At 40.7% G+C, this 25954-nt stretch overlaps 2 protein-coding genes across 4 annotated transcripts in view; one reads left to right on the top strand and one right to left on the bottom strand.

The window, feature by feature from the left end:
* Nucleotides 1-12067, bottom strand: part of FLVCR1 (FLVCR choline and heme transporter 1) — a 38170-nt gene extending 26103 nt beyond the window's left edge. Inside the window, exons 1-3 of one of the 3 annotated variants that reach the window (XM_082400057.1) lie at nt 11078-12067; nt 5850-5994; nt 5202-5318 (exon numbers count right to left, since the gene is read on the bottom strand). In XM_082400057.1, coding sequence (XP_082256183.1) covers nt 5202-5318; nt 5850-5994; nt 11078-11815 — 1000 coding nt within the window. In that variant the 5' untranslated portion in view covers nt 11816-12067. The remainder of the gene's footprint in view (nt 1-5201; nt 5319-5849; nt 5995-11077) is intronic. The other 2 variants (XM_082400056.1, XM_082400058.1) reach the window with 2 other exon arrangements.
* SPATA45 (spermatogenesis associated 45) overlaps nt 1-25954 on the top strand; it is a 46407-nt gene that overhangs the window by 8104 nt on the left and 12349 nt on the right. The window lies entirely within an intron of this gene.

The raw sequence follows: 25954 nt of genomic DNA, 5'->3' as shown, positions 1-25954 counted from the left end.
AATTTGATATAAAGTTTATCATCTGATGCAATTACCCCTCTAGAACTGAAAAGGTCCATGTGGATTCATGGGAGCAGAGCTAGGTCCTGCTTGCTGACTCACTTCAGCTGCATATGGAAAATCTAGGGGTAGAGCTGAGAGACATAAAAGTGTGATACATAGTTTCTGATACTGTAAGTTCTAGCACTGCCCATTACTATGTAGTTAGAGAAAGATCGCACAGCCTTCTCAGCCAGACATTTAGAGACTGCCCTTTTGCTGGGCAGGGAAGGATCTACTAATTTCCTACAACAGATGGCTAGGCAGAGATTTCTGTAGGGTATGGCTAGCCAGGAGTCAAGACTTTTTGATAGAAGAGCTGACCTGCTAAGAGTGCTACATCAGAAATTAAAATCTAGTTTTAGTATTGACTCAAAATTTTAAACTAAAATACATACAGGAAAAATGCTGTATTTCACTGAATCTAAAATGGTCTGATGCTGGCACTTAATGATCTTGGCAGGCATCAACAGAAGGTTTTCACATAACCATGTCTCAATTGACACCAATGTTACATGCCATTGATATTTTTTTATTGTGATAAGAACATTTAACTTGAAATCCACCCTCTTGACAAACTTTTAAGTGTACAATAAGTACTGTTAACTATAGGCATAATGTTATACAGCATATCTCTAGAACTTATTCATCTTAGATGCCATTGATTGATTATAAAGGCACCTCAATTTCAGAGACGCCATGAAAAAAATGTACACTTTAGAATCAATAAAGTAGGGTAAATTCAAAAGCCAAAAAGAAGGTAAATGGATTCAGAAGAAAGTAATATTTTCTAAAATATTAGAATTTCCTCCTTCTCTTTCTCGCTCTCTCTTTTTAAATAGTGGCTATTTCTTTCTTCCAACAAAGAAGCCTGCTTTGTAGTTTGAAAGTGGTCTAGATCTGATGGACCTGACTGTCAACTGTAATCATGTAGAAATTTTTTAAAAATACAGATTTTGGGATTCTAAAGAAGGCTCAGTGAATCAGAACCTCCAGAACAGAACCTTAAAACTGTATTACACAAAACTCAACACTCAGCCAGGTTTGAAAATCACTGCAAAAGAAAGAAATGATCCTTAAAACTTGCACACAATATTGTAATTCTCTAATTCTCCTGTTTGCTGCTAAAAATTAAAAAATTACAGCTCTTTGCTCACCAAAACATGGATTAATTACGATATAAATAAAACAACAAACTAGACTTCTATTTTTATAGGTCTTACAACTAATTGAAGAGGAGACATAACTCATAAATATTTACTTTTTAATATCCTTACATTGGAGGACTGGTAGACATAAAACGTTTTAAGTGGTTGCAATCCCTCCCCTTCCTTTCACCCTATCTGCTCCTTGCACTGTTGAGGACACCTGTTGTCCTCTCCTGAAAGTCTCTTTGCATCCTAGTTAAGACAGGAGACATCTCTTTTTATTAATATTGGTAAAACAGAACTCATATGGTTGTAAAACAAAGTTTCAGAATGTAAAAACTATGCTTACAACGTAGTCATGGGTATTGAATGAGTCCTAAGTCTCTTACTTAGATTTTTATTTACTATAGTAAAATAAGTCTAAATGGCTCAGATCTGAACTCAAATGCAAAATAAAAACAAGTTCTGGTAGTCTTTAATTCCATTAGACTTGTTTTCTGAATACAAGTGTTATGTCAGTTTCAGGAAGTCAAACTGCTCTCTTGGACAAACTCAAGACTTTATCTACCAGCTACACAATATAGTAAAGTCAGGCTTAAGTCTATGAAGAAAACAAAAAAAAGAGGAACAAAAAAACCATTGGTCTACGACCCTGTTTACGTCTCATTGCTCCTTTCAAAGGACGAAATATGGCTTTTTCTTTCCCCTTTGAAACTGAAAAATAGACTTCTAACTTCTTCTCTTCTCCCCACCAAAAAGTTGTGCAAATAAAATAATTAATAAAATAATTAATTAATAAAACAGTTATTCTCCACCCTTAGCAATAGGCATGGAAAGTAGCCAAAGGATTTTGGGCACCACATTCAAACTTTTTCTCCCATGATGAATAAATAACAAATCTATTGTGTTTAGAACCACTTCTATTTTTTGAAATCAGGTTATAATATTATCTTTTGATTTCATTATTTGTGCCTTTGTGATTGAAGCGGACATTACACATATTAATTTATTATAAGACAAACACAAGTTTGAATCCTGGCTCTGCCTCATCTCACTATATGACTCGAAGAAATCAATTCCTGCTTCTCAGCTATTGCTTTCTCATTCATAAAATGGAGATAATAACAACAAGCTGGTATGAGGACTATATGATATGTGTAAAAGAATTTTGTAATTACTGAGTACTACACAAAATACATTGTCTTTTTGAGGAATATTTATTTTTAAAAATCAGAGACGTTTCAGGGAATTCCCTGGCAGTCCAGTGGTTAGGAGTTGGCTTCCACCGCACGGGGTACAGGTTGGATCCCGGTCCGGGAACTAAGATCCCACATGCTGTGCAGTGCAGCCAAAAATAAATAAAGTTTAAAAAATAAAATAAAATCAGAGACTTTTCTCAGGGCTTGAAATTCTTATACACTAAGTAAAATGTACTTCTATTAACAATTTATAATAGGAGCCAATATATAAATATCCTGAATATAAGAATCAAAAGTAAAATTATGCATGCATGTTTTATACTCATGTATTTAAATACCGTAATATTAAATATTTTGACTGCCATTACTTTTGGTTTCTGTCATCCACTCATTTTAGTGAATCAGGATGATAAGGATTTTAACTGACATACTTAAGTGATATAGTTTACTGCTCTGCATAAGAAGAACAGCTTTCAAATACAACAGCATTACCACTTATACAAGAGGAGTTGAAACAAAAAATCAGACTAAGTAAAAATTAAAATGATATATTTGTATATGTAACATTTTATTAATGGAGTTAGATTGCCTAGGCTCAAATTTCATCTTTAGCATTTATATACTAAATGTGACCATGGGTAAGTTAAATTTACTTCAATTCTGTGCCCCGTTTCCTCATTTATAAAATGGGAATGATAATAATAGTACCACCCTTATAGGGCTTTGAGGATTAAATGAAATATAGCATGCAGTTGTGCTTTTAAACATGTTTGGTACATATCAATCAAATGTTAGAGACTGTAATAGTATTCTCCCAATAAGAATGGGGTATTAGTGTGAAATTCAGTGGAAGGTTGGGCTTAATTCTTAGAAATGTTAGATGGATTACACTTAGGGAGGGTAACAGCATTACATGACATGAACCCTCCTCAAGTTAGTATTTTAGGAAGACTTCTGAATACCAGTTTGGTATATGTCACATTGCTGAAAAGCATCAGCAAAACTAAATTATTTTATAAGATTTGACTGGACTTCCAAAGTATTTATGGGTAGAATTTAGAAGGAAGTAGCATTGTCTCTTAGTAATTAAGGAACTTTAAGAAAGTTAGGATTTGTAAAATAATCCATATTTTCCTCCATAGCAAATATTTAGGTATAAGGAAAACAGGTAAATTTTTAATTTAAACGTCACAATTTTCAGCCTAGACTTTCATATCACAACTGTATATTATCTTGCTTTTATACTATGCTTAGTATCATAAGATTAAGTTTATAGGTCACCAAGCAAAACTTGACAATGAGCTTTTTTTTTTCCTATTCTATTACCATTCCATTCCCCTCCATTTCCATTTCCACTCTCTACTCATAAGCCATGAGTACATAAATAATTATGTACATGAATAGCTCTCTTTTAATTTCTTAAATAATACAGGGTGATATGCCAATGGTCATACCTATGTTTTTTGTCCCACTCCTTTGACAAATAAAAATCTTGTATTTGTAGCATCTCATATATATATATATGTTTAAATACATGTGTCATATATATAATTTTGTATCTATAGATATCTTATATACAGTCTATTACTCTCACTTCTTCCAAAGAGATAAGCAATTGAAGACGATAAAAAAAGGAAAACCAGAATTTATGCAAAGATACATAGCAATCAAAGGAAAGAGAATTTTATATTTTAATAATCCCTATTGCTAATGGAAGATCCATTTATGCAAAATGTATATAAACTATATCTCATACTTCATCTAGCAAATCAGATATGGCTACCAGAAAAGTAGATACAGGAATTTGTTTTTTAAAAATATAGATTTCTTTTAAAACCTTGTTAAACTGCCAAAAAAGTACAAGGGATAATTTATCCTTTTTCAGTAGTCAGCACACAGCAAATACGCCACTCCCTAACAGAAACATAAAAACCAATCATAGGTAGATTGGACATGTCAGAATACTTTAAATGCTACCAAGAGAATATTTTGTTCATTATCTTAAGGGAAATTAAAAATATGTGGGCTGAGTTTCCTATCCCTGGGTCCAGCAGTTCATCTCTAAAGGCATCTCTGGGCTTCCCTGGTGGTGCAGTGGTTAAGAATCCGCCTGCCAATGCAGGGGCCACGGGTTCGAGCCCTGGTCCGGGAAGATCCCACATGCCACGGAGCAACTAAGCCCGTGCACCACAACTACTGAGCCTGCGCTCTAGAGCCCGCGAGCCACAACTACTGAGCCCACGTGCCACAACTACTGAAGCCCGTGCGCCTAGAGCCTGTGCTCCACAACAAGAGAAGCTACCGCAATGAGAAGCCTGTGCACTGCAATGAAGAGTAGCCCCTGCTTGCTGCAACTAGAGAAAGCCCATGTGCAGCAACGAAGACACAAATCAGCCAAAAATAAAATAAATTAACTAAATAAATAAAATTAAAAAAAATAAAGGCATCTCTATCAAAACACTCCATAGTCTTTAACATACATTTTCTTTGAAAACTGAGGATTTTATATCTGGTGATCATAAAAAAAACTTGCATTTTTCATTACTGTTGTAACCATAGTAAAAATTAACATATAAAATTTAAAACTCCAGCTATAACGAAATTTAATTATAAATTTTAATGATTAAAAGATGGCCTTTCAACTTTAAAGTTCCTTTCTTCTTCAAATCAATTTAAGATATACTGAGCGCCCAAAAGGCAATATTATAGTTATGTTAGCAGCTCTATTGCTTAAATAAGCCTCACCTATTCTTTTCCCTGAAATCAAAATTGTTCCCCATTAAAAATAAACTTTAAAAAGCAGACCTTCCCAAACCTTCTTCCAAACTGATGATGGCTGCTTGCAGCTGATTTTGACTGACTGCTTCAAGAGACAGGCCCGGACGAGAGGACTCGGGGACGAGTGGTGGCAGCAGTGCTTTGCTGGAGTGGCCTAACAAGCAGATAGTTGCCACAGTTTGAAATTCTGCTGAACAGCTTGCTGCTGCCCAGGATCATTCACTGGTCAACATTTTCAGATCCAGTTAATTGTTAAATTGGGGATCCCTGGAAGGATTTATCATTTAAAGGAAGGTTGTAGCCTATTCGCATCATTTCAAAGCACGACAAGAACTTGCTCCTGGCGAGGTTAGCGTAAGATGCAGACATGTAGACGGATATGCAAAGAGGAGGCAGGTAATATGTTTGAAACCAACAGTTATCAGGAAAGAAAAGTTAGTAGGGAGATAAATGAGACGAATTAGTCTTCAAACCCTTTACAATATTAAAACAGATGTAGCGGACCATAACATATCCCTAGGCGTGTAGCATTCATTACCTAAACAAGAAAGTGAACAGCAAGAATGAAACAAGCAAATAGCACTTGAGATATTACCAGTACAAATTTTCAGGGTTGGTTATTTTTATTTTCATATGTTTGTCATGCACTTATCTATTTAAGCTTTAGGGAAAATAATTCACTTACCAATTACCGTTAAAATAAATAAAAGTGTGGCGACAGCTGAAGTTCCATAAAACATGGTACTGATATTACAAGCCAGCAGTTGTGTGTTATTCTGTGTGTTCGGCACTAAAACTGGTGGCAGCAAAAAGCCAACTGCAGTTCCCAGCTGTAAAAGAAACAGTTCTGTTAATTCTTTCTTCTTATTATGAGAAAAAATAGTAATTAATCAACATAAAGATAACCACTATTGCAAGGTCCTTTCGTAAGTTCTAAAGCACCATATTCTAATGTCTTTTTACCATACCATTAAAGGAAAATTGCTGTCAAATATCTTCCCTATTCAATAAACATTTACTAAGCTCCAACCATCCAAATGATGCTGCTATAAAGTTGTGTAAGACACACTCCTTACCCTTTGGCTACTTACAATAAAAAAGGAGAATAAAAATACATACATACACACAAAAAATGCTGAGAAAAGACAACCTACAGAATGGGAGAAAATATTTGCAAATCATATATTTGATAAGGATCTACTATCCAGAATATATAAAGAACTCTTACAACTCGACAACAAAAAGACAAACATCCCAATTCAAAAATGGGCAAAAGACCTGAACAGACATTGCTCCAAAGAAGATGTACAAATGTCCAACAAGTACATGAAAAAATGCTCAATATCATTAGTTATTGGGGAAATGCAAATCAAAATGACACCCGCTAGAATGGCTATAATTTTAAAAAAAAAACAGAAAATAACAAATGTTGTCATGATGTGGAGAAATTGGAACCCTTGTACACTGCTAATAAGATTGTAAAACACTGCAGTCACCATGGAAAACAATTCGGCAGTTCCTTAAAAAGTTAAACATAGAATTACTGTATGACCTAGCAATTCCTCTCTTGGGTATATACCCCCAAACTGAAAACAGGTATTGAATATTGTACATGAATATCCATAGCAGCCCTATTTGCAATAGCCAAAAGGTGGAAACAAGCAAATTGTCTATCAATGAATGAATGGATAAACAAAATGTGGTATATCCATTCAATGAAATATTATTTAGAGAGGATGAAATACTGATAGATGCTGTAACATGGATGACCTTTGAAAACTTGCTAAATGAAAGGAGCCAGACACAAAAGGTCACATGTTGTATGATTCTATTTATATGAAATATCTAGACTAGGGAAATCCATAGTGAAAAAACAAATTAGTGGTTGCCAGGGGCTAGAGAGGGGGGAATGAGGAGTGACTGCTTAGTGGGAACTGGGTCTTCTTTGAGGGTAGACGAAAATGTTTTGGAACCAGATATAGGTGATGGCTGCACAACATCGTGAAGGTACTAAATGCCACTGAACTGTACACTTTCAAATGATTAATTTTATGTTATGTGAATTTCACCTCAGGAAAAAAAAAATTAGGCCGACTATGATAATCACAACAAGAGAAATAAAATCAAAGTATTAAAGGAGGCTCAGTGGAGGGAGATTTCAGATTCTTTGGGGGATGGAGGTGAGACAGAAGGGCCCAAGATAGGTTTCAAAAAGGAGGCTGAGGCAGAGATAGTAACATTCACCAATATTTAATTTGCTCCCTATAAAAAGCTGGATAGAGACAGTTAAACAGGTAATTACAAGTGTAGTAAGAGCAGTACTGTGATGAGAGGTAGAGGGTGCCAAGACTGGGAAGATCGTGTAATTGGTCATTCAAGCAAGAACACTAGTCAGAGTGAGAGGGACCCCATGAGCAGCTGTACTGGGCAACAGATGTACACCTGGACTATTCTAGGCCAGCTGGAACATATGGTCACCTTAGCTAAGAGAGTACTTTGGAGGAGCACCTTGTATAGACTTGGGATTCAGGAAAAATTTCTGAAGGAACAAAGATCTGAATAAGAAATTAGAGTTAGCCAAGTGAAATAGAAATGTTCCCAGTCAAGTAAGTCAGAAAGAGAAAAACAAATATCGTATATTAACGCATGTATGTGGAATCTAGAAAAATGGTACAGATGAACTGGTTTGCAGGGCAGAAATAGAGACACAGATGTAGAGAACAAACATATGGACACCAAGGGGGGAAAGCGGGGGTGGCGGTGGTGGGATGAATTGGGCGCTTGGGATTGACATGTATACACTGATGTGTATAAAATTGATGACTAATAAGAACCTGCTGTATAAAAAATAAAATAAAATTCAAAAAAAAAAAAATGTTCCCAGTCAAGGGGACATCATGTACAAAGGAAGGAGAGAGCATGACCTTGTGAGAAACTGTAAGCGTGCACAAGTCCCCTCAGAGCAGAGAAAGAGTCTGTGTATGAGGAATGGAGGCTGTGCAGAGAGGTGATGCTGAGGAATTGGCAGGAGGCAGAACTGGAAGGTCTCACTTGACACTTAAGAGAGTTTGAATTTTTTCCTAAGGGCAATGGAAGACACTGCAGGGGGCAAGGGAGTGTCCAGGACAGATTTGCACGTTAGAATGACCACAATGGACAAATGTGGAGAAGAGAGGGAAGAGAGCAAGAGCTGCAGAGATAGGAAAATCAGTTAGCAAGCTCTAGGTGAGAGCTACGGGGGGCCAAGGCTAAGATGGTGGCAGCAGAAATGAAGAGCAATGAGCTGGGAGACAAGGTAAATTTTGATTGGTGGGGTCATATGGGATAGTCAAGTGGAAATATCCAGCTGACCAGTATCTACATAAGTCTGAAGCTCATTCATTTATTGAATACATTTTTATGGAGAATCTACAACGCGCCAGGCACTGTAATGAATGCTGTACATTCAGACGATGTGCCTATTTCATGAAACTTACAACCTAATGGTGGGGATGGGAGAAGAGTAATAATTAACAATTAATATATAAACATAAATATATCAGACAGTGATAAGCACTACATAGAGGATTAAAGTACAGTGATGTAATAAGACAGCGACTGGGCAACTCTAAATGGGATCCTCAAGAAACGCCACTGAATGATATTTAAAATGAATTTAAACTGAGAGCTGAATGATAATACGGATATAACAATGTGATCCTAGGAGGAAGAACATTCCAGACAGAGAGAATGTTTTTGCAAAGGCCCTTATGAAAAATGCAAGCTTAGTGTTGTTTAAGGAACCAAAAACATATTAGTAAGGTTTTGTAATCCAGAGTAAGGAATTTAGATTTAATTTTAATTACTATGGGACATCATTGGAGAGTTCAAAGCAGAGCTGTGACATGATCTGATCTATGTTTTAAAAGGTTCTCTCAGGAATTCCCTGGCAGTCCAGTGGTTAGGACTTGGTGCTTTCACTGCTGGGGCCTGGGTTCAATCCCTGGCTGGAGAACTAAGATCCTGCAAGCTGTGCGGCATGGCAAAAAAATTTAAAAAAAAAATTTTTTTAGAAGGTTCCCTCAGGTTAGAGACTTGGCACAGTAGATGGGTAGTTAAAAGACAGGGTTCAGGAATCAGACAGACCTGAGTGTGAATTCTGCTGCTAATTAGCTGTGTGACTTTTGGAAAACAATTTTATCCCTTCAAGTCTCAGCTTCTGTATATATAAAATGAGGAGACTAATAGTTCCTACCTTACATAATTAAATTAAATGAAACAATGTGTGTAAAGTACTTAGCATGGTGCCAGGTTTAGTGAATGCTCAATAATGTTGAATATTACTATGAATGATCACTCCATAATCTAGGCTAAAGATGCATACTTGGGGGTCGTGAGCAAGTGCAGAGCTACTAGAGCCAAGGAAGGATTCGAACACTTAGGGAGAATGTAGGAGGAAGGCCCAGAGGTATGCTAAGTGTTAGAGGGAAATCTGCCTATGAGAAAACATTTCCATTTATTATCCATGAAATAGATAATCCATAGATATGGAGTTGATAATATTTCCATCATGCTCAATGAAGTATTAATCTTGCATATAATTTCGTAAATGAAAAAATATTTTAAGGGAACAGTTCCTATCCAAACATGCAGAAGCAACCAACTAAAATATCAGTCACAAATTATTTTGGATATACAACTATATTTCAAGCTATCCCTTCTTCTGTACTTTTAAAGGAAATAAATATAAAGCAATAAGCCCACATGTAGAGTTAGTCTTTACATGGAATTTAAATAGATCTTACTGTGATCTTGAAACAAGTGTTAGACCAGAAGTAAAAGAGTAACATTCTTTTGTTACATAGCTACATGATATATGTATAGAGAGAGGTAACATTTTTGTTATACAGGTCTTTTTTTTTTTTTTAAGCAATTTCTTTTAAAAGTCTTTATTGAATTTGTTACAATATTGCTTCTGTTTTATGTTTTGGTTTTTTTGGCCCCAAGGCATGTGGGATCTTAGCTCCCTGACCAGGGATCGAACCCGCACCCCCTGCATTGGAAGGGGAAGTCTTAACCATGGGACCGGCAGGGAAGTCCCTTGTTATACAGGTTTTTAACTTGATTCTCCTCAAGCTGAATGAACACTCAATATAATTTACATAAAGTATCATAGGACTCCATATGCAAAATTTAAATTACAGTAAAAGGACCATTCTGCAATTAAAACACACACACACACACAAATTCTACCTAATAATGCTACTGGAATGCTAATGAATTTGAACCTACGGTGTTGGCAAAGTCTAGGAAACAGTTTAATGGAGACTTGGCAAAATAAGCCACACTTTTGCAATGGATTCTATGATCTATGATTTGTCTTGCATTTTCTTACCGTTAAAATTTGGTAATAGGACTCAGTAATGCTGTGAGGTCTTTATCACTAGATTTATTTAGCGATCATTTACAATGTCTGTTATGTACCAGGCACTCTGCTGACTGCTAATATATAAAATTAAACAGAAGCTGTTTACATGGACCACTCAAGAACAAACTTCCCAGAACCCAGCACCTTCCTTTTGCAAAGAATACACTGATGACAAAAATAATACCTACTTTAGACTCATTCATTATTGCACTGACAAGTTTTCTATGACGTTAGGCCTAGATATGGGCCTGTACCGGTAATTACTTTACAGGTAATTCTCAAAGATGACCAGGTAGTCATTTTAAACTGGTTTTGAAAGGTCTGTCTTCACAAATAAAGCAAAACCCCTCTTTAATCCAAGACTGCTTCCTATTTTATGACTGCTCATCTCTCCTTCATTTATAGAACGCCTCCTAAGGGTCCCTCCATATACTTAGCTCACATGGCCTATGACGTTTTATCTGGTCCTTCAGAATCCGATTTTCATCTATTACCCTAGTCCTTACCTGATTACCCAGCACGGCGGTGGCGCAAGCTGTGGACACCTCCTTGGGCCCAAACCACACTGAAGCGATGTGGGAGGGCAAGCCGAGGATGAACACCTGGGCCACAGAGCACAGGCACTGGCCCAACATGGTGACCCAGAAGAGATGCTGCTGCACGCTGCCGCACTTGATCCAGGCGCCCAGGCAGTTGAGGCCGGAGCCCAGCAGGGCGGTGAGCCGCAGGCCTCTGGTATCCAGCAGCCAGGTGGCCGGGAAGATGAGGGGCACGTAGGCCAGCATGTACACCATGGACAGCCAGTCAATGTGCAGCGAGGAGACGTTGTAGAAGCTCTCGAAAACGTTGCTGATGATGCTGTACTGGATCCACTGAAACGCGTTCACCAGCGAGTACAGGCTGAAGATCAGTAGCACCAAAAAGCGCCGCGCGGAGAGCGCCGTCCGGGGCACCAGGGTGCCCTCGACCGCCGGCGTCTCCTCGCCGGGGTCCTTGGGCAGCAGCCGGGCCTGGGTCTCCTCCTCCGGGGCCAGCGGAGTCTTCGGCCCGTCCAGGGCTCCCGAGGCGGCCTTGGGGCTGTCCCGAGAGACCCCATTCAGGGCCAGGCAGCCGGCTTTGGGCCCGTTCTGCGTCTCCGCGCTCACCTTTCCAGCAGGCGCGTCCCCCGGGACCGGGAGGTATCCGTTCGCGGGCGGGTGCCCGTTCGCCACCGTTGTCCCCTCCTCATCGTCGGGCAGTGCCATGTCCCTGGGCTCCCCGGAGCCGCCTGGCGGCCCCGCCCTCCTCCCAGCCCTGCACCCCCAGCCCAAGACCCGAGGCCCTCCCTGCACCCCCAACCCCTACCCCTCGGCCCACTGCTCCTGCCACCCTCTCCCCGGCCGAGTGAGCCTCGGTCTGAGCCGGGAGCCGCAACCCGCGCTGCGTGAGTCCGCAGGCGAAGTCCTCGTCCCCGTGCGCGGCCCGGCGGGCTGTCACTCAGGGCCGGGGCGGGCCGGGAGAGAGCAGTGTCACTGCGCGGTAAAGGCCCGCTGGCCAATCAGCGGCACCCTCGCCCTCCGGAGCCAATCGGGGAGCTTCCGGAGGGGCGGGGCGGGAGTGAGTGCGCGGGGCGGTAGAAGAGGAAGGCCACGCTGGAGGTCTCGGCTCGGTGTTCTCCTCCTAGATGGATGCCGTGGCCATAAGTCCTCCGACCTGGGCGTGGGCGGGCAGGAGGCGCATTGGGCAACTCGGGACTGGGAACGAGGGACTAGGAGAAACAGGGGGGACACAAAGAGGCAGACGTCAGTCTCTCCACCTAGAGGGGCTCCTCTAGAGACAGGTCTAACACTGGCAGAGGACGAACTTGGCCTCTCGGCCCAATGCAGCTGTCAACATCGGACGCTGCCTTTAGAGCAGACAGGAGCACGTTTCATAGATTTGTGCTGTCTCGGCAGAGGGAAAGCACCAGAAAGCATTTTGATCCAAATAAAGAGATTTCTTCAGAAATCTGTCCTTGTGAAGTTGGAATCTCTGGGATGTGCTGTGCCTGAGCAGGCCCTGTTGCTCAACATTCTCCCTCGCACCAATACTTGCAGTTAATATTTACTGGACACACATTCAGTGGCTTCCAAGCACCAAACTTGCTTTGAAAGGTATGTGCCCCACAGTGTCATGGACTCTGGGGAATAAAAAGTAAAAATGAGACATATTGCCTGCTCTCAAGAGCACACGTAGCCTTGTAAGTGTTCCTGGAGTACAGGAAAAGTCAGTCCCGCTACTTCTTGGGAAACTAAATTTGAAGGAAAAAAAAAACAAGACTCCCAAGTATTCATTATTAAAGTGGAATTGAAACTAGGGGTATCTCACAATGGATTTAATCTTAAAAAGTAGGGCTTCCCTGGTAGTGCAGTGGTTAAGAGTCTGCCTGCCAATGCAGGGAACACAGGTTTGAGCCCTGGTCCAGGAAAATCCCACATGCCGCAGAGCAAGTAAGCCCGTGAGCCACAAGTATTGAGCCTGCGCTCTAGAGGCGGGGCCCCGCAGCTACTGAAGCCCATGCGCCTAGAACCGGTACGCCACAGAAAGAGAAGCCACTGTAATGAGATGCCCATGCACCTCGACGAAGAGTAGCCCCCACTCTCCACAACTAGAGAAAGCCTGCGCGCAGCAATGAAGACCCAATGCAGCCAAAAATAAATAAATAAATTTATTTTTTTAAAAAAGTGTTGCTACCTAGAACCCTAAAACCCAGTACACTTTCTTTTTATTGCCTCTTAACATCATTATTTTGGTAGCATATAAAAATATATCAGGGGGCTTCCCTGGTGGCGCAGTGGTTGAGAATCTGCCTGCCAATGCAGGGGACACGGGTTCGAGCCCTGGTCTGGGAAGATCCCACATGCCGTGGAGCAGCTGGGCCCGTGAGCCACAACTACTGAGCCTGCGCGTCTGGAGCCTGTGCTCCGCAACAAGAGAGGCCGCGATAGTGAGAGGCCCGCGCACCGCGATGAAGAGTGGCCCCCACTTGCCGCAACTAGAGAAAGCCCTCGCACAGAAACGAAGACCCAACACAGCCATAAATAAATAAATAAATTAATTAATTAATTAATTAAAAAAATATATATATATATCAGATACGTCTCAGTGCAGGTGAAATACTACATAATCCTAAACCTGAAGGAATATGTGCATTTTATGTCTTCCTTGGTCATCCCATATAAATTGTACATTCCATTCCTAATCCCCTTCATTTGTATTCTTAATGCTTAGCACTCTCTAAAATGTCATTTTTTTTTTTTTTTTTGGTTATTTCCTCCTTCTCCACTAAAATGTCAGTTCTGTGAGGGCAGGGCTGAAAGTTTTTTTGCTTTGCTGCTTTTGCTGTATACTGAGAACCTGAAACAGTACTTAGCAGTAGGTGTTCAATAAATATTTACTGAATGACTGCAACTAACAAGCAATGGATATTTTAAATAATTACTTATTTTTAAAGTGAATCCATTTCTTTTTTAAAAAAACTTGTAAATTTCCGCTGCAAATATGATCTTCTAAACACTGATTTAGATATTATTTTAGATGACTGAGTGATGTCCTCTGAATGAACAAACAAATAACTAAATGTGGAATCCAAAGGACTTCATTCTTAGTTAAGAAGTTTATTGGGCTTCCCTGGTGGCGCAGTGGTTGAGAATCTGCCTGCCAATGCAGGGCACACGGGTTCGAGCCCTGGTCCGCGAAGATCCCACATGCCGCGGAGCAACTGGGCCCGTGAGCCACAACTACTGAGCCTGCGCGTCTGGAGCCTGTGCTCCGCAACAAGAGAGGCCGCGCACCGCAATGAAGAGTGGCCCCTGCTTGCCGCAACTAGAGAAAGCCCTCGCACAGAAACGAAGACCCAACACAGCCATAAATAAATAAATAAATAAATAAATAAAATTAAAAAAAAAAAGAAGTCTATTATATGGATTTCTGAAAAATGAACTAATTGCATTGCTTGATATTCAGTACAACTCACTATTCATTATTCTGAGGCTTTTTTTGTTTTAATACCTTCACGTACCATGAAACCTTCGACGTAGCTCACACATGCAAAAAAAATACCTATTCAGAAAGGAAATCAGGGACTTCTCTGGTGGCGCAGTGGTTGAGAATCTGCCTGCCAATGCAGGGGACACGGCTTCAAGCCCTGGTCCGGGAAGATCCCACATGCTATGGAGCAACTAAGCCCGTGCACCACAACTACTGAGCCCGCACTCTAGAGCCCGCGAGCCACAACTACTGAAGCCTGCACTCCTAGAGCCCATGCTCTGCAACAAGAGAAGCCACTGCAATGAGAAGCCCGTGCACCTCGACAAAGAGTAGCCCCCACTCGCCGCAACTAGAGAAAGCCTGAGCGCAACAACGAAGACCTAATGCAGCCAAAAATAAATAAATAATAAAATAAATTTTTTTAAAAAGGGAATCCAATGGATAAAATTTTATTTTATTTTTGATTCTTTTTTTTTTTTTTTGAAGCATAATTGACCTACAACACATGTTAGTTCCAGGTGCACAACATAGTGATTTGATATTTCTACACATCTCAAAATGATCATCACCAATGAGTAGAATTTTAAACAGACCTTTCTTTACTTGCCCCAGTAGTACCTCCAATCCACATGTTCACAGTAAACATTCAGGTATCTGCAAACTTCTCACCCCCTTCCTGAAACCAAAAAGTGGCAAATTATATTAGGCTTCATTTCCCCATTATCCGGTGAAGATTGGAGATTGTCTTCTGCCAGACTGGAAAGATAACCTTCCTTTCTGCACAGAGGCAGCTTCCTGAATGTACTCCTGCAGGGAGGCCATTCTTTTTGATTCTTTAGGCTCCATCTGTTTAGAGATAATTTGTCTTCTCTATGTCCTTAGCAAGAATGATTGGGGTTGGGAGTTGGGAGTCCTCTGAGTGTCCCGGATACCAGTTAGCATCTAACTTCCCTCCATGGTGGACTTCCCTGGTGGTCCAGTGGTTAAGACTCTGTGCTTCCACTGCAGGGGGCACAGGTTCGATCCCTGGTGGGTGAACTAAGATCCCCGCATGCTGCTCGGCGCTGCCAAAAAAAAAAAAATTTCCCTCCACGCTTTTACCAGCTTGTGCCTATCTTATTCTTTTCCACCTTGTCATTTGTCTTCCCTGTACTTAACAAAGTTCTGTATCTGACACCATCATCATCTACATGGAGAATACCACCAAGAGGATCTAGAATAGTGGAGAAGAGTATCAGATCTAGAGCCAGGCTACCTGGAGTTGAATTCCAACTTCAGTACTCACTAGCTGTGAGAACTTGGGCAAGTTACTTAGCTGTTCTGCAATAGTGCACGCCTCGTTAGATTGTTGTTGTGAGGATTAAGTGAGTAAATAACACCTTGCACGTGGTTTAGGCATTCTTAGTTACAGTTATTGAGATAGTCTACTATAGTTGTTAAGGGTCCAGGCTCCAGAGCCAAATGACCTGGATTCAAATCCTAGCTCTTTGACTTACTAGTTGCATGACTTTGGACTAGTTACTCTGTGCCTCAGTTTCAACAGGGAAAATGAGGACAATATTCTTCATGAGATGGTTGTAAGAAATAAATGGCTAATAAATACAAAGTACTTAAATGGTGCCTTGGTCCCTGATGTATAGTAATACTCAGTAAACTATTACCTATAGCCATTATTATCAACTCATATCTCCTCAAAGTCATATCTCATTCTCGTGTTATCTTAGATTTGATCCCATCTTGTCTATTTAAACCTGCTTGGATTGTCCTGGAGCTACTCCAAGCTCTTTTAGACTGAATTTATGGTGGTAAAGTCCCTCTCTGGAAGATGATCTGAGGATGTCCCTAAAGGGCAGTATGCAATGGCATATACTAATTACCCTTAACCTCACAAGAGGGAGATTTCTTATCATCAGAAGTGGCCAACAGTTGAATGGACCACCATGTGACATATCTAGACAAGAGTTAGATGAAATCTGTGTTGGACTAGGTATGTTGTGGATAAGATTCCCAAACTCCATGGAAAAGTGAGCTATGTTAGATCTAAGATTTCTTCTGACTTTCAGTTTCTATGATTTATGAAAAGTAAGATATTTCCAATGAAAGGATTTGACAAAATTTGTATGCCTCTTTCAGCAAAGTTCCATAAAGTAATAAATGGAGTACAGAAAGGGGAAAACTCAACAGTATCTCTTTGTATTATCATTCTAATCTCTTAACCTTGCCTCCTGTCTCTTGAGGCTTCAGTGGTAGATACTTATGTACCAATTTAGGCATGAATCATACTTTATATCATATGTTTGGATATATAACATAACACGAACCTTTATCTCTGCCAGAGAGGACAGTACTGAGAACAGCACTTGGCTGGGAGTCAAGATGAGTTTGAGCTACATTATGGATGTGAAATGCCAAGTTAGACCAATTTGAGTGAGTAATAGTTTAGTGATATGAGATCTGAATGACACCCAGGAGCCAAGGTCCAAGATACTATTAAGAGTGATGTGGCTATTCCTGAGTAAATGTTTCCTGAAGTCTAAGAGGGTAAGATACAAATCAGAACAAGGTCCCTAGATGTAAAATCCATGTTTCATGGAGAGGGGTAAATTTTAGCAGCATTGTTTTCAGTTGGCACCACTATTACCATGTCTGTTCACCTGAGCGGCCAAGGCAATGCTGTTCTACTCTGTGGAAATGTTAAGTTGGGAATAGAGGCATGGAGGAAGCTGGAAATCAGAATCCTCCCATGGTGTACTTTTCCCCCCATTGAAGTGATTTATCTGTATCTATATGTTACATTCCTAGAAAAAGAATCCTAAGGATTTTCCCTTATGTGTGTTTTTGTCTTGCTTCCTCTTGGTCCATGATGCCAGTTAAGTTCATCAGCACAATGAAACCAAACTGACAGGATAGGAGCAGATTATTCTGCCATTTTTCTAGATCTTTGAGTTACACACCTAATCTAGGGCTGATCACTCCACACTTTAACTGCCCGGGAGGTTCACAATTCTCCCAGCTCTGTGATCATCAATGACTTCGAATTTACCAATGTAACCATGCTTCAACATCAGTTATAAACCAGGCAATGACTATGAAGCAATGCCTAGTAAGGATTTGACATTTGGGCCTCTTTTTGGCATTGTTGATGTTCCTGAGAGCATCAGCCAGGACATTCATGCCTACCACTGCAGTGGCACGGAAAGATGGTGGAAACCATGTGTACATTTTTGTGCAGATGTGCTAGGGATTTAATTCTGAAGTGGAAAGAGTGTTCCGCCCTAAAACATCTCCATGGATTTAATAAATTAGATCCTGCCTCTCCTAATCTGTCTTAAAATTTGCCTATCGAGTGATTTAAGTATAACCAATGTCAAATCACACTAAATTATCCATATTATATCTTGTTCCTATTTCCTTTACCTGAATGAATTTATCAGATTTGGCGTGTTGGTTTTAAAGATGGTGAGATTCATAGCAACAAATTTAAAGAAGAGATTTCCATTCACACATTTACCCCTGATGGCTCCCTTACCCCCAGCCATAGTCATTTGAGCTTATTTTGTTTGTTTTTTAATGTTAAGGGAGCATTTTGTGCTCAGGAAAACAAAACAAAACATGGTTACTTGTGTTTAAATCAATACAAAATTTATTAAAGTTGCTAATTTCAAATTTCAATCTCAGCTTCAGTGACATCATGTAGGTAGTCTGAAATTGACCATAATGGGAATATGTACACAGTGAAACTGGCAAATGCTACATCTACCAATGCACCACTGCTAAAAATCTAACAAAACAAATCATCCAAAGTATTTTAAACACTACTTACAAACTTAATAAGTCCAAAATTTTTGATTAAAACAAATTTTCTTAAACAGTGAAATACTGTTTGCAAAGAAACTCTTTTACAGCTGTGAGATTTTATATATATATATATATATATATATATATATATATATATATATATATATATATATATATATATCTTTGTCACCACCCCTCACCCTGTTCCTGGCACAGATCTCCTAAAACCCTTGTAATTTCCTAATTGATAAGAGCACTAGGAGCATCTTTTGTTTTAATATTTGGTCTTTGACCCTCGTTCCTAACACAGAGTTGATAAATCCATTGGAATTTCCCGGGTGATAGCAGTGTCATTAGTCACTTTTAATGAGGTAACCCTTGGTGGGCTACTGGATGGGGGCTGGCCACCAGAAAGACCAAGCCATGATTAGAAGCTTGGACTTTTCAGCCTCACTTCCCATTCTCCAGAGAGGAGAGAGGGGCTGGAAATGAAATTAATGATCAATCATGCCTACATGATGAAGCGTCCATAAAAATCCCAAAAGTACTGGGTTAGGAGAGTTTCTCTAACACCTGGTGAACACCTGCAGGTATGGAAGAGTGGTGCTCCTGGAGAAAACATGGAAGCTCCACATCCTTTCCCACATACCTTGCCCTATGCATCTCTTCCATCTTGATGTTCATCTGTATCCTTTATCTTATCATTTTATAATAAACCAATAAACAGTAAGCAAACTGCTTTCCTCAGTTCTGTGAGCTGCTCCAGCAAATTAATCGAAACCAAAGATGGGGTCATGGGAACCTTGATTTATAGTCAATCAATTGGTCAGAAGCACAGGAGACAACCTGGACTTGCAATTGTCATCCGAAGTGGGGAGAGGAGCAGTTCTGTGGGATTGAGATCTTCACCTGTGGGATCTGATGCTATCTCCAGGTAGATAGTGTCAAAATTGAGTTGAATTGTTGGACACTCAGAGGGTGTCACAGAATTGCTTGACATGGAAAAAAATCCCACACATCTGGTGTTGGAAGTGTTGTCAGTGTGATAGTAGTGTCGGAGTAAAGAAGAAACACATGGGAGGAAGAGTTTTCCCTATACAGAGCTTTCCAATAAAAATACTACAAGTGGGGGACTTTGCTGGCGGTCCAGTGGTTAAGATTCCATGCTTCCACAGCAGGGGGCACAGGTTTGATTCCTGGTCAGGGAACTAAGATCCTGCATGCTGTGCGGATCAGCCAAAAATAAATACATAAACAAACAAACAAAAGGAGCAAAAAAAACTACAAGTGGAATAGCAATTAAACATAAATTAAAATCACAAGTCTAGTAAGTCAGATTCTCTAATATATCAGGGTCTCTTAGCCATTCATACATTTAAACTAACAAAATTCATACTGACTATTATGATTACAAAAACATTACCAAAAATATTATGATTTCTTCATTTTCTTGTAAAGTAAGCAAAAAAAAATAATAAACAGAAACCTCAATTAAATAGAGTTGGGAGACCAGCAGGGGGGCGCTCTCACACCCTGCAGCAACAGCAGAGCGCAACAGGAAGAAGAAAGACGCCTTTCCTGACAAGGACTCAGCCAATGAAAAGCCACGGACTCTTTGTCTACTATAGCCCTCCCAACTTCTTTCTCCCCTCGATAAAAGCATTCTCCTTTCCTTACTGTACAGGGAACTTGCATGTGGCTCGCCATGGTTGCAGACCCTGAATTGCGATTCTCTGCTGATCTGAATAAACCCATCTTTGCTGGAAACATATCTAGCAGTCTATTTGTTTCAGGCCAACAAGTCATGCAAACAAAGCTCAATTCAATCCACTTTGTGAGACCAATACCATCTGGGTTCTCTTCCTTGCCTGCCTCTGACTAAACTTCCCAAGGTCAATAGGAGACAACCTCAGATCCAACCCCATCATCTGAGAAAATTCCCACACTATCAGTTTTTGATAAATCAGTCATTTATGGGAAATCAGTCTCTTAGTCCTTAATTTTGTCTTCCTGAGGGCACGTGCGAAAGATTCTCCATTTTATCTCCTCCAGTTCTATTTTGGACTGGAATTCTTTCACACTACCATAGCAAGTCAAATTCCTCATGTCCACGCTTGGGAGGGTGAGGTCGCTAAGACAGTGCCCCCTTTGGTCAGGAGTGGTGAAGGAGCTGGGCATGGCTGAGTGTACAGAGTGGAGACAATAACTAGAGCAGAGGAGGACTGGCAGAGCAGAAAGTAAATCACACCACATTAATCCTCTCAGTGCAGCCAGGATGCCATGTGCATGTTTATCATGCAATCGTCCTCATGAGATCATGAGATTTGCTCTCCATATTCTCTCAATTAGGCCTAACTACCCATCCTTTAGGGTCCAAGTCAGCTCAGTTCCCACCTCCTTCCTTAGTCTCTCTCCATGACTGGAGCCCCTACAGACCTCTCTCTCTTCTGACCTCGTAGCACTATTAGAGCCACTCGCCGAACTCTTCCTGGCAATGTTACTTAACTTCCCTTTGAATATTTTATCCCTTTTCTGGATTTGAGCTTGCTAAAGCCAGGGACTGTATCACATAGTATCTTATTTTATAACTCCCTCAGTACTTAAAAAGGCTTTTTACTTGGCAGTTCATGCCATACAGAATCACTTGCACCTAACTTGGTAAACGCTTTTAGATAGCAGTGACTAACATTAGAAGATAGCCGGCTCCATTATTGTAAAATTTTAAAATTTAATCTATATTACACATTAAATCATGCCTTCTCTCCTTCTAAAATGTAACTAAACACGGTTTAAATTTAATTTTACATAGTTGGCCACAAGTGTGCATGCCTAGTGTTGTATCCTATAACCTTAGAGTGGGAATGAAGTAAGACCTTGGTAAGGTTTTGTGAAATGTGAAATAAAATGGATTCACTCATGTCAAGGGGTTTTAAGATGGAGCCAGGAGGCCATTAAGGAGGTGAACCTCACACACAGATGGAACCGTGGACTTTTGAATTGGGCCAGACCACAAATATTCCAAGGACTCTGCAAGAACACCTGAAACTTGTCACAGTCATGGACCGGACTTTCCCCTCCCTCTAGTGTTAGCCTTAGCACTCAAACCTGTTTAGTCAACACTAGCCTCAGCCTCCAACTACAATTAAAATTCTTTGTAATACAAATCTCCCATCTTTGCCTTTAAAAGCTCCTGACTTTTACTCCCCAGCAGGACACTGTTTAGTTTGCTACCAGAATCTACATGACCTGAATTACAATTCTTTGATCCCCAAATCAGTTCCTTCCAAGACACAAATTCTAAACTTTCTGAAAAGATTTTCAGTTCCAAAAGACTGGTAACTCTTCTGTCACCCCCTCCAGCTCCTCAAGTCTGTCCTCCACACTTCCCCCCATCTCCCTCCTTCTTTTCCTCTTCCCTTGCTGAACTCCCTTTTTACTCCCCAAACCCTGAGGCCTCCCTTGATCCTCCACCCCCAACCTCTTTCACTCAACCAATTCAAACTCACAGGTTTAGGGAATTCCCTGACGGTCCAGTGGTTAGGACTCCGCACTTCCACTACAGGGGGCACGGGTTCGATCCCTGGTCAGAGAACTAAGATCCTGCAAGCTGTGCAGTGCGGCCAAAAAATAAATACATAAATAAATAGACAAACTCGTACGTTTAAATTGAAACTCAGTAATGAGGGCACCCTTTTAAATCTAATTTACATACTTGGGACTAAGGCAGAATTGCTAGCTATAGCCAAAGAGCTTTCCAAGCTTACTGAGAACCCTCACCATTTTGCAAAGGAATTTAACATTGTCATTCAAATCTATGAGCTTGTGTTTCCTGATCTTTATCAATTTTGAGGGAAGGCAGGCCCAACTTTGGATGGCTAAAGCTGGCTGGAATCATCCTTTAGAGGATCTTCAATGTATCATGCCAGCTGACAGCTCTGAAGCCCAAGAAATAGCAAAATCTTTACATGAAGCCATTCCTTGGGCCTTCCCAAAACCTGTTGATTGGAATAAAATCAAAGCATGCACTCAAGGACTAACAAACCTGTGCATGACTATTACAACAGACTTGAAATTGTTTTTAAGGAAAATCCTGGACTTGTAACGGAGCAGGACCCTATGGGGCCTTCCCAGGACAGGCCTTCCCCCATATCCTCTGCTTTAGCTTCTCTCTGAAGTACCTAGATAATAGTATTTTTTTTTTTTTCTTAGAGTTCATCTCCATTTATTTCAACATTACGTGTTTAATGATGACTTCAACATTATATTTGCAGTTTTAATGTAAACTTAAGTAGGCTTTAATTTTTTTAAATAATTATCTATAGAACTTCTTTTAGGCAGGCAAAACATGTTCAGTGATTTTTTTATCCTCAGCCATTGTCTTATTGCTCATTTTATCAAATTAATCCTTCCTGTCCCAAAGAAAATTAAGAGATCACTTTTATCTATAAATTGGGGGATGAGTTATAAAGTTTTTGTATATTATATGTTACATACATATATACAATATACATATGCATTTTATATATGTGTGTATATATGTAAAGTATCCTCCAGTTTCACAAATTTTTAGTTATAAGTCCTAAGAGGGATAGAATATATAGAGACTACTTATTAAATCTTATTTGGGAATTGCTGAAATAGAATGTTACCATATTTGCCTCCTAATAACAACAAACACCATGAAACATAACTCAGTCAATAAATGGAATTCAATGAAAAATTTAAATATTCTTACAAACCACAGAGACTATAAATGCCAAAGAAAATCTGATGTCTATTTAGGTCAACTAAATAAACATTTTTCAGTAAATCTACAGATAAAGAAGATTTCAGACTGAATGAAAAAAAAAAACCATTTGGAGGAAATTTATCTTTAAGTTCAAAAGTCACAAAACTAATCAACTGTATCAAAAATTAAGTTCAACACATTTCTTAACAAACACAAAGAATTCCATACAAGAAACTGATTATAAAATTCTGATAGGACTTCCCTGGTGGTCCAGCGGTTAGGACTCCACGCTCCGAATGCAGGGGGTCACGGGTTCGACCCCTGGTCGGGGAAGATCCCACATGCCACATGGCAAGGCCCCCAAAAATAAATAATTAAAAAAATTTTTTAAATACAGAGAAAGTAAGGAAAAGAAAAATGAAAAATAATAAGGTCTAATGAATAGTAAATATTACATAAGTGAAAGCAAATAAATCATTTATTGCAATAATTTAAAAAAAGAATTCCAAAGGAACAAGACAGGGGCTCTTTTAACACCAGCCTGCCCGGCAGCAGCAACGGGTCTTCCTGTTCTCACACAGGAGACGAACTGCCCTCCCTCCACCTCCAAAACTTACACACCACACCTGCACAGCCTGCAACAGAGAAACTGAGCCATAAGGGAGCAGGGTCAGCAACCTGATGACCATCAGAAGAAATGAGGCAGAGGTCTAGTTAAAACACAGAGGAGCAACACGTACAGAAAGCTAAGACATGCCACAAAGTCAACAAAATGAGGCTTCAGAGCAGGGCAAAAATGATTTTCGTGATTTTCGTGCTCCAGAATCCTCAGCTCCAGCCAGGCTTGCTCAGGTGCCAGGTCACGATAGTACCACCACTGAATATGCCCACATGCAGGGACATCAGAACTTAAAAGAAGTCCTCTAGGAATGCCTACTGGTGATCTCCTACAGCTGACTTCTCAGAGGGGAATTGAAACAGCAAGTCTGATACGGTCTCTGCGACGGTCTCTGTGCTTTAAATCACAGTCATTAAGGAAAGGTGGGGGAGCAGGTATGTTGCCACTTATATCTCTAAGTAGAGAGTGTGGCCCGTTTCCTTGTTCCACTGGGAGTATGCCTACGAATGTCCTTTGTTTTGTAGCTTGGCTGTCCCTATTAAACGAGGACAACCCTGCATGACTAATTTCCACCCCGTCAGTCACAGAGGCCGCTGGAGATCCACGGGGCAGACCCATCATCACTGGAGGTTTTTTTTTTTTTTTTAAGAATTATTTATTTATTTATTTTTGGCTCTGTTGGGTCTTCGTTTCTGTGCGAGGGCTTTCTCTAGTTGTGGCAAGCGGGAGCCACTCTTCATCGCGGTGCGCGAGCCTCTCACTATCGCGGCCTCTCTTGTTGCGGAGCACAGGCTCCAGACGCGCAGGCTCAGTAGTTGTGGCTCACGGGCCTAGTTGCTCCGCGGCATGTGGGATCCTCCCAGACCAGGGCTCGAACCCGCGTCCCCTGCATTGGCAGGCAGACTCTCAACCACTGCGCCACCAGGGAAGCCCATCACTGGAGGTTTTAAACGTCAAGCCGAAGAAGGACCCAACCTTGCTGTGTGGATATAATAATATCCCCCTCACCTACAGCGCTCACAAAATCCTATAAAGCAGTCATTCACAAAGCCAGCTGTCCTCCAACGTGATAAACTGGGACCAAAATGGGAGAATGTCGCTTCTTTGTCAACACAAACACCTTTCACAAACGCTTCTGCCAGTTGCTCACAGATAACGGCTCCAGCAGGCTCTTCCTGGCACCGCCGCTGCCACGCTAGCCACGCGCACCAAGAACCAGCCGGCCCAGGAGGGTCGCTGAGGCTGTCGGTTGTGTCGTAGGGGAAGTATTTTTGCCGCAGTCATCTGAGTTAGAAAAGGTGGAAGCTGGAGTCATGGGAACAGAATTATTGCTATTACCAGCGCAAGGTTTTGACTTATTTATGTTCTTAGGTTTTCGCTTCCTCGTTTGAAGTCCGTCTTTTTTCATAGCAAGCGGTCAAGGCACCCCGCGAAGTTTCATGTAGAGTCCACAAGCATTGCACACAGGTTCACCCTTGGCGTTTCTGCGCCACAAAGTGGTGGTTGTGGTGTGACAGTTGGCACAGGACAATCCAAGCCAGCGGGAGGAAGGCTGGTTATTATAAATAAGAGGTCCCTTGAGAGAAAAACCTTGAAGTGTAATTAGGTTGACCTTCCTGGACCAAAGTGTGCTCCATCCAATACGTAAGATTCTAGATAATAGTGTTTGATGCACATTTCCTGAGTTGTTTTGCAGCTGTGAACCCCCCTTCCCACACCAAATGGAAGAACTACTTGATGACCATGAGCACATATAGCCCCAGGCCTCCTGGAGCCTAAGGACTGATAATGTTAACCCCTGTGACACCACCCTGCTGCCTCACCATCAGCCAATCAGAGAACTGTGCACAAGCTGATCACGTGCCCTGCGACCCACCCCTCTCCTGGCCTTTAAAAATGCTTTGCCTAAACCTTTGGTGAGCTCGAGGCTTTTCAGGGCATGAACCACCTCATCTCCTTGCATGGCCTTGCAATAAACTTCTCTGCTCGAAACTCTGACATTTCAGTTTGTTTGGTCTTACTGTGCATTGGGCACATGAACTTGTATTAACAGACTCTGTTCGGTGCAGAGTTCACTAAGGTGGTCTTTAACTCCATGTTTAGAAGCGGCTCAGGTGAGGATCTCACAATTCTAGTAAAGCGAGCCCAACTTAATTGGGAAACCATGGCAACTCCTGATTTGGTTAATTTGGCAAACTGATTGGGTCAGACTATTCAAAATTCAAATAA

The sequence above is a fragment of the Balaenoptera borealis genome (genome assembly GCF_965194805.1).
Source record: "Balaenoptera borealis genome assembly, chromosome: 1".
Classification (NCBI taxonomy): domain Eukaryota; kingdom Metazoa; phylum Chordata; class Mammalia; order Artiodactyla; family Balaenopteridae; genus Balaenoptera; species Balaenoptera borealis.
This window is presented reverse-complemented; position numbering and strand designations above follow the sequence as displayed.